This window comes from Melospiza melodia, chromosome 23 (genome assembly GCF_035770615.1).
Source record: "Melospiza melodia melodia isolate bMelMel2 chromosome 23, bMelMel2.pri, whole genome shotgun sequence".
NCBI classification, from domain to species: domain Eukaryota; kingdom Metazoa; phylum Chordata; class Aves; order Passeriformes; family Passerellidae; genus Melospiza; species Melospiza melodia.
The window spans coordinates 11,930,525-11,939,592 of NC_086216.1; the positions used below are offsets into that span (position 1 = coordinate 11,930,525).

Genomic DNA, 9,068 nt, shown 5'->3' on the forward strand with positions numbered 1-9,068 from the left:
CGGACTGCGGAGGTGACACTAATTATACCAAATAACCAATCTCACGGTTCTTATGTTGATTTTCACCCCGTTTGGAGCTGCCGCGGTCGCTCTCGGTCCGGCATCGCAGCCCGGCCTCAGCGCCTCTCCCGCCACTCAACGTGAGAACCTCCATCAATCATTTTTGGGGCTGAATCCCATTGGTTATTTCCGGGTGGGGCGGGGCTTACCGCTATATAAGGCACAGGAAGCACGCTCTCTTCAATGCTGTTCCTGCCGCCTGTCAGTCCCAGCCGCGCCATGGCCGCCGCGCTCCAGCCCCTCCGCGCCCTCAGCCGCGCCGCGATGGAGCCCCGCGCCCGCCGCCTGCACCTCAGCGCCGCTCGGTACGGCCGGGACACCGGGGGATGTGCGGGGATGCTTGGGAGGGAGGTGAGAGCAGCGCCCGCCGCGCTCCGCCGAGGTCGGGTACACTGAAGGCTGTGAGAGGGGGAAGCCCAGCCCGGCCCGGCCCGGTTCGATTCGGTTCCGGCGGTCCCCGGGCTGGGGTCGCGGCTCGTTTGGCCCCGGTGGTTCCGGGGGCGGCGGGCGGGCCCCCAGCGGCTGCGGCGGGAGCTGCAGGCTGATGAAATCCCGCGGCCGCCTTGCGTGGGAGTGCGGGGCTGCCCCGGCACGGGGGGTGAGACCGCCTCAGAGCGGGGCTGGCCTCGGGTGAGGGGGACAGAGATCGCCTCAGAGCGGGGCTGGCCTCGGGTGAGGGGAGATGGAAATACTCCTGAGCAATCCCTGGGGTGAGGGGGATGGATAGAGACACCTCTGTCATCCCCCAGAATAAGAGGGACCGCCTCACAGCGGGCTGCCCCGGCGTGAGGGGAACGGAGACACCCCGGGCTGAGGGGGACAGAGATCGCCTCACACCGGGGCTCCTCCGAGGCCATGGGGACAGAGATCCCCCGATCATCCCCCAGAATGAGGGGCCCAGAGACCCCCTGAGTGATAAAGAAGGAGATCACAACCCCCTCTTTTTAATTATTTCTTCGCATGAGGGGGATAGAGAGCTAAGAACATTCTGTGAGGTGACAGGGACAGAGACCACCCTGAGCACTCACTGGTGTGACAGAGACAGAGACCCCCGAACATCCCACCCTGCTCCAGACAACGTTTGCACAACATCCTCAGGCTTGCACAGAGCAGGATTTTGGGATGTAATCAATGATCCTGGTGGGTCCCTTCCAGCTCGGGTTCGGCCCCATTTGGCCCCAGCGCTGATGCTGGAACCGAGCCTAAAACGTGACCGAGCACAAAGGTGCTAAAGGCGCTGATAAAGCACAAGGGAGGGAGCTTTTTTTTTCCTGGTTTTCTGCCCCATCCTGCCCGGGACTGGCAGCAGGGCTGTGCTGACCCTTTCCCATTTTTCCCTTGGTATCCTGCCCCATCCTGCCCGGTTCCCGGGGCTGTGCTGACCCTGTTCCCCGTGGTTTCCTGCCCGGTTCCCGGGGCTGTTCTGACCCTGTCCCCCGTGGTTTCCTGCCCGGTGCCCGGGGCTGTTCTGACCCTGTCCCCCGTGGTTTCCTGCCCGGTTCCCGTGCAGCGGGGACGCCGTGGTGATCTCGGGCAGGAAGCTGGCGCGGCAGATCCGGCAGGAGGCGCGGCACGAGGTGCAGCAGTGGGTGGCTGCCGGCAACAGGAGGCCGCACCTGAGCGTGGTGCTGGTGGGCGAGAACCCGGCCAGCCACTCCTACGTGCTCAACAAAACCAAAGCGGCGGCTGATGTGGGTGAGTGGGAGCTTTCCTGCCCTAAAAACGCACTTTGGTTGGGAATACTCGATGCTCCCACCTGTTGGTTTCTTGGCTTCATCCAGAATTTATGTTCTGGGGTGTGGTTGAATGTGATCAATTGGATCCTTCAGGGCAGGATTGGGGTTTTTCAGCCTTCCTAAAACCATAAAAAGCACAGGAGGGCATTTTTGGCCTCCTTTTCCCATCTATCTGGGACACAGCCCCTGTTCAGCAGCTCTCTGGCTCCATCCTGCAGTCCAAGGTCCTGCTCGGGGTCAGGGCAATAAATGGTGTCATTTAACTTGGGTCTGAGCAGCTGAAGCTGCTTTTGGAGCTGGGATTTTGAGGCAAACATCCCTTTTTTTACTGTGCCCGTGTGGTTTTATTTTCATGGCAGCAGCCCTTGCTTGGGTTTCTCCCTGCCCTGGCTGGGTCCCAAACCCCCTTTCCCAGGCCACCAGCCCCATAAAATCATCCCAAACAACAAATCCCAAGGTTTGTGAAGGTCTCTCCAGCAACAAAACAGGGTGGAAAATGCACAAAATGTGGGAAATTCACTCTTTTGTGACTCTGTGTATTTGGCGATTGCAGGGATCAGCAGCGAGACCATCCTCAGGCCAGCCTCCATCAGCGAGGAGGAGCTGCTGGAGCTGATTGCCAAACTCAACAGCGACACGGCCGTGGACGGGCTCCTGGTGCAGCTCCCCCTGCCTGGTGAGCAGCTCAGCTCCCCTCCTGCACTCCCAGGAAGCTGCCAAGGCTGGGGCAGCACTGCCCTGATCTCCCCTCAGCAGCTCTGCGGGGCTATGTGTCGGTATCAGCTTCCCCAGCTGGGTGTGGGCGGCCTTGGGCTGCTGATAAATGCCCTCGGGGTGGGCAGGGCTGGCACTGCAGAGTGTTCGGTGCCCGTGCTGGGAGCTGCCAGCTGCACTGGCAGGGATGGGGACAGGCACGTCCCACACGCTGGAGGGGCTGAGCTCAGGGTCAGAATTGCAGCTCGGGGTCACAGCTCCAGTTTGGGGCTGTAATTCCAGTTTGGGGCTGGGGATTGAAATTCCAGCTCAAGATCTATGGTCATAGCTCAAACCCCTCCAGTTTGGGGTTGCAGTTCCAGTTTGGGGCTCAGGGTTGAAATTCCAGCTCAGGGTCGGAGCTCCAGTTTGGGGTGACAATTCCAGCTCAAGGTTCAAGGTCACAGCTCCAGTTTGGGGCTGCAATTCCAAGTTCAAGGTTTAAGGTTACAGCTCTAGTTTGGGGTGACAATTCCATTTCAAGGCTCAGGATCAGAGTTCAGGGCTTGGGATCATAATTCCAGCTCAGGGTTGCAATTCCAACTCAGGACCTGGAATCAGAGCTCCAGTTTGGGATGCCAATTCCAGCTTAGGGTCACAATTTCAGTTTGGGGTAACAACTGCAGCTCAAGGCTTGGGGTCAGAGCTCTAGTTTGGGTTCACAATTCCAGCTGAAGGTTAAGGGTCACAATTCCAGCTCAGGGTCACAATTTCACTTTGGGGTCACAATTCCAGCTCAAGGCTCAGGGTCAGAGCTCCAGCTTAGGGTTGCAATTCCAGCTTGGAGCTGGGGGTTGAAATTCCAGCCTAGGGTTCAAGGTCACAGCTCCAGTTTGGGGTCACAATTCCAGTTTGGGGTCACAATTCTAGCTCAAGGCCTGGGGTCAGACCTCCAGTTTGGGGTCACAATTTCAGCTGAAGGCTAAGGGTCATAATTTCAATTTGGGGTCACAGTTCCAGCTCAGGGTCACAATTTCACTTTGGGGGCACAATTCCAGCTCAAGGCTCAGGGTCACAATTCCAGTTTGGGGTCACAATTCCAGCTCAAGGCTTGGAGTTGCAATTCTAGTTTGGGGTCACAATTGCAGCTCAAGGCTCATGGTCAGAGCTCCAGCTCAGGGTCAGAGTTTCAGTTTGGGGTCACAATTCCAGCTCAAGGCTTGGGGTTACAATTCTAGTTTGGGGTCACAATTGCAGCTCAAGTTTTGGGGTCAGAATTCCAGTTTGTGTTGAAATTCCAGTTTGGGGTCACAGTTCCAGCTCAAGATTCGGGGTCAGAGTTCCCATTTGGGGTCAGGGCTCCATGCCAGGGCTCGGGCTCACACCTGGCAGCACATCTGGCAGCACATCTGTCAGCCCAGCCCAGCTGTGTCCCTGCCCTGTGCAGAGCACATCGACGAGCGCCGCGTGTGCAACGCCGTGAGCCCGCACAAGGACGTGGACGGGTTCCACGTGCTCAACGTGGGCAGGATGTGCCTGGACCAGGACTCCATGCTGCCTGCCACGCCCAGGGGTGTCTGGGAGATCATCCAGAGGACAGGTGGGACGTGGGGACATGGGGGTTCCTGCTGGGTGGGACATGGGGACATGGGGGTTCCTGCTGGGATTCCTGCTGGGTGGGATTTGGGGACATGGGGATTGGGAATTCCAGCTGGAGTGGGACATGGAGATGTGGGGATTGGGAATTCCTGCTGGGTGGGACATGGGGGTTCCTGCTGGGTGGGACATGGGGATTGGGAGTTCCTGCTGGGTGGGACATGGGGATTGGGAATTCCTGCTGGGTGGGACATGGGGATCTGGGGATTGGGAATTCAGGCTGGGGTGGGACATGGGCACATGGGTATTGGGGATTCCTGCTGGGTGGGACATGGGAATTCCTGCTGGGGTGGGACATGGACATCGAGGGATTTGGGAATTCCTGCTGGGTGGGAACTGTTGCTGGTGCAGGTTTTGGGGATTCTGGGAATTCCAGCTCAGGACACCAGGGACAGTGTGGCCAGGGAGGGATTGTTCTGTACTGGGAGGGACATCAGGGATAGAGAGGGATTGTCCTGTCCTAAGGACAGGGAGAGATTGTTCTGTCCTGGGAACATCAAGGACAGGGAGGGATTGTCCTGCTCTGCTCTGGCCTAAGGGGGCCTGAGCTCAAAGCTTACCCAGTTTTGGGGTGCTGTGCAGGGCTCCCAGGGGTGATTTTGGGGTGCTGTGCAGGGATGCCCAGGCTGGATTTTGGGGTGCTGTGCCGGGCCCCCCAGCCCAGGGCAGCGTGCCAGGCTGTGCTCTGTGCCCTGCAGGGATCCCCACGCTGGGCAGGAACGTGGTGGTGGCGGGCAGGTCCAAGAACGTGGGCATGCCCATCGCCATGCTGCTGCACACCGACGGCAGCCACGAGCGCCCCGGAGGTAGGGCTGGGGAACGCTCGGGGGAAACACCTCACAAACCTGCCCTGGAGCCTCCCAGGGCTCTCCCTGCTGAAACAATCCCCAGCGTGGCCTTGGAGTGCCAGAATTGTGCAGGGAAATGGTCTGGAAAGGTGTCCGAGGTGGTGAAATGCAGCCGTGGGCACCACAGCCCCCAGTGCCGCCTCCACGTGTGTGCTGAACAATTCCAGGGGTGGGGACTCCTCCCTTTCCCTGAGTGGCCTCATCCAATATTTTACAACCTCTCCATGATGGATTTTTTCCTGATATCCAGCCCTAAACCTCTCCTGGCACAGCCTGAGGCTGTTCTATCCCATCCTGTCCCTGTTCCTATTTCACAGCCTTTCCATGATGGATTTTTTCCCAATATCCAGCCCTAAACTTCTCCTCCACAGTTTGAGGCTGTTTTATTTCCTGACCCTGCCCTGGCTGTCCCCTCCTGTCCCCATGGAGAGCCAGAAGGTCCCCCCTGAGCCTCCTTTCAGCATCTCCATGTCCTGTTCCACCCCAAATCCCTTCCTGTCCCTCGAGGCTGATTTTGGGGTTCACCAGCAGGCCCTGATGTTCCTGAGGAACACCTTGGAGGAGAAGACCCCTGGCTGGGTTTGGGTGCTGGGTGGGAATTCCTGACCTGTGGGAATGTGAGTGACCAAATTATTCTTTGTCTGCTTAAAAAGGCAAAAAGCCCAGAAGTTTCTCTCCTAAACTTAATACAAAGACCTTTAGGACTTCACTTCAAACCTGGGGCTGCCAGTTGGGCAGAAGCCAAGAGGTCTGGCCTGGGTAATTCACTGGAAAAGGAGCAGAACAAAGGAAATCGTCCCTTTTTTTGGGGTATAACAAAGGAAATAATCCCTTTTTTGGGGTATAACAAAGGAAATTATCCCTTTTTTGGGGTATAACAAAGGCAATCCTCCCTTTTGTGGGATGTTTTAGCAGGAGCAAAAACCTCTTGCCCTTAGCTCAGTTTTTCTCTGTAAGAAAGAGAAAATTTTTTGGTTTTTTATGAAATCTTTCCTGTTTCCAGCCCCACCTCGGAAGCCGTGGTGCTGATCTGCTGCCATGCAGGGTGCTGGGCTGTCTCAGAGCTGTCCCTTGTCCCCGCAGGTGACGCCACGGTGACGATCTCGCACCGCTACACGCCCAAGGAGCAGCTGAAGCAGCACACCATCCGTGCTGACATCGTGGTGGCTGCTGCAGGTCAGCCTGGGCTGGGGCTGCTGGGCACCCTGGCCATGGAATGGGCTCTGGGGGTCCCGGGGTTGGGGCAAAAAGCGGCCTCAGGTTTTGGGGTTCTGCCTTGGGGAGTGGTGGAGTGGCTTGGGGTGGGAGGGAACTCAGCAGGATTGTGGGTGCAGCTCCTGGCTCTGCACAGACACCCCAAAATCCACCCTGAGAACCCTGCACAGGGACTCCAAAATCCCACCCTGGGACCCTGCACAGACACCCCAAAATCCACCCTGAGAACCCTGCACAGGGACTCCAAAATCCCACCCTGGGACCCTGCACAGACACCCCAAAATCCACCCTGAGAACCCTGCACAGGGACTCCAAAATCCCACCCTGGGACCCTGCACAGACACTCCAAAATCCACCCTGAGAACCCTGCACAGGGACTCCAAAATCCTCCCCTGGGACCCTGCACAGACACCCCAAAATCCACCCTGGGCATCCCTGCAGAGTCACCCCAAAATCCTCCCCTGGGAACACTGGGATGAGGGGGATCAGGGGGTAGATTTGCATTTCTTAGGATGGTTTAGATTGGGAAAAACCCTTAAAATTCCTGAATCCAATCATTCTGGTGAGGCAGGAAATCCCAGATGGGTTGGGACATTGTGGGAATGTTGGGATCAGGGGATGTGGAGCCCCCCTGAGGGTGAGGTTGTTTTCCTGAGGTTGTGGCTGTATTTTCCTGAAGGTCAGGTTGTGTTTTCCAGGCATCCCCAACCTGATCACGGCTGACATGATCAAGGAGGGCGCGGCCGTCATCGACGTTGGCATCACCCGCGTGCACGACCCGCTCACGGCCCGGCCCCGCCTCGTGGGGGACGTGGACTTCGAGGGTGAGGAGGGCTCAGGATGGGCTCCTTGGGCTCAGGATGGGCTCCTTGGGCTCAGGATCAGCTGTTTGGGGCACTGGGGAGGGGACAATCCTGGTTTGTGTCCCTGAGCTCAGGGATATCCCATGGGGACGCTCCAGAGGAGCCTCCTGAGCCTCAGCAGTTGGGTCTCTGCCTTTGCTCCAACCCCAGGCTTGGATTTGGCATTGCAGTGCTAAAAATCACCTTTAGGGCCTGGCTTTTTGGCACTTCTGGGCCTGGCTTTTTGCTTGTTTGGACCTTTGTGCTTCCAGGCCTGGCTTGGTGCTTTTAAGCCTGGCTTGGCGCTTTTCCCCACCTTGTCCTTCCCACCCAGGCCGGGCCTTGCCTCGCTGTCCAGCAGGATAAACCCACCCAGAGCCCGTTCCTAAAGCCTCAATCCCAACAGAACCTGCCTGGCTTTAGGCTGGGCAGCCTGGCCTGGCCCTTAAGCCCAGCTTTTCCCCCAGGGGTGAAGAAGAAGGCGAGTTACATCACACCCGTGCCCGGCGGCGTGGGGCCCATGACGGTGGCCATGCTGATGAAGAACACCATCATCGCTGCCAAGAAACTGCTGAAAACCTGTGAGCTGCAGGCTGTGCCTGCCTAAACAGGCTGGGCTTAACCAGGGGCACCTCAGAGCTGGGTTTAATGAGGGGTCCCTGTGAACCAGGCTTAACAAGGGGTCCCTCAGAACACCACCACTGCTGCCAAGAAACTGCTGAGACCCTGTGAGCTCCAGGCTCTGCCTGCCTAAACAGGGCTGGGCTTAATGAAGGGTCCTCCAAGCCAGGTTTAATGAGGGCCCCTCAGAGCCAGGCCTAACCTCGCCATTCCAGCCTGCCAGGCCGACAGCAAATGCAATATTGCAGTATTTGTTATTTATTGTCCTGCAGGTGGGGCTTTCCCCAGCCTGAGCTCACAGGGATTGGCTGAGCTGGGATTATCCAAACTCCTGCTTGGTTTTAGAGCTGGGATTATCCACACTCCTCCTGCTTTGGTTTTGGGCTGGGATTATCCAAACTCCAGTTTTGTATCCACACTCCAATTTTGTGTTTGAGCTGGGATTACCTGCCCTGCTCCTGTTTGCATCCTGGCTCTCCCAGTTCCCCCTCAGGGCTGGATCTGTAGTTGAAGCTCTTCTCTAGAGGAATTGCTTGAAAAAACAAATGAAAATTAAAGCCATACTTTAGTCCTGGGGCTGCGCAGGCCTGGGCTGGTGTAGCCTGTTCTAGAGTGCAGCTAGGCTGAGCTTTTCTTGCTCTCTGGATCAATGGTGAGTTCTCAAAGCCTGTTCTAGGCTGAGCTTTTCTTGCTCTCTGGATTAATGGTGAGTTCTCAAAGCCTGTTCTAGGCTGGGCTTTTCCTGCTCTCTGGATTAAAGGTGAATTTTTAAAGCCTGTTCTAGGCTGGACTTTTCCTGCTCTCTGGATTAAAGGTGAATTTTTCAAACCCTTTTTTGTAACCAAAGACCAGCTGGGCGTGGGGGAGCTCCTGCACCGTGTGTAAAGTGTGAGTAGCTCAGGCTGCCTCAATAAAGTGTGAGAAGACCAAAAATTTGCTTTTTGTGCCCTGGAATGATGAATATTTTTATAATAATTGGGTTTTCTAATAATTTATAATATTTAAATAATTTGATTCTTGCACTTCTGGAAAGGGGCAGGGCTTGGGTTTAAGGCTTGGTTTTTTAATGTCTATATATAATGATGTAGTTTAATATTTATATATAATAATATATATATTTATATTTCTATAATTATATAATATTAATTATAAATAAATAGGTATTATAATAGTTATACTAAATAGATAATTATATATTCTATTTCTATATAGCTATCTATAATTTATCTATATAGATTTATATTTATATTTAAATATAATATAGACTTTATATTTATATATAATTATACATTTTATATTTATATATAATTTTATATATTATGTTTATATATAATTATATACTTAATATCTCTAATTATATATTCTATCTATTTTCTATAATTCAATTTTACATTTTA

General features: G+C 55.0%; 1 protein-coding gene across 1 annotated transcript; it reads left to right on the top strand.

Moving 5' to 3' along the window:
- Window positions 1–267: 267 nt before the first annotated feature.
- On the top strand, window positions 268–8,604 carry MTHFD2 (methylenetetrahydrofolate dehydrogenase (NADP+ dependent) 2, methenyltetrahydrofolate cyclohydrolase). Its single transcript, XM_063175245.1, has 8 exons — window positions 268–365; window positions 1,571–1,755; window positions 2,350–2,472; window positions 3,937–4,089; window positions 4,844–4,951; window positions 6,077–6,169; window positions 6,907–7,032; window positions 7,518–8,604. Exons 1-8 carry the CDS (start codon window positions 280–282, stop codon window positions 7,655–7,657), a joined length of 1,014 nt encoding a protein of 337 aa, XP_063031315.1. The 5' UTR covers window positions 268–279; the 3' UTR covers window positions 7,658–8,604.
- Window positions 8,605–9,068: the final 464 nt, after the last annotated feature.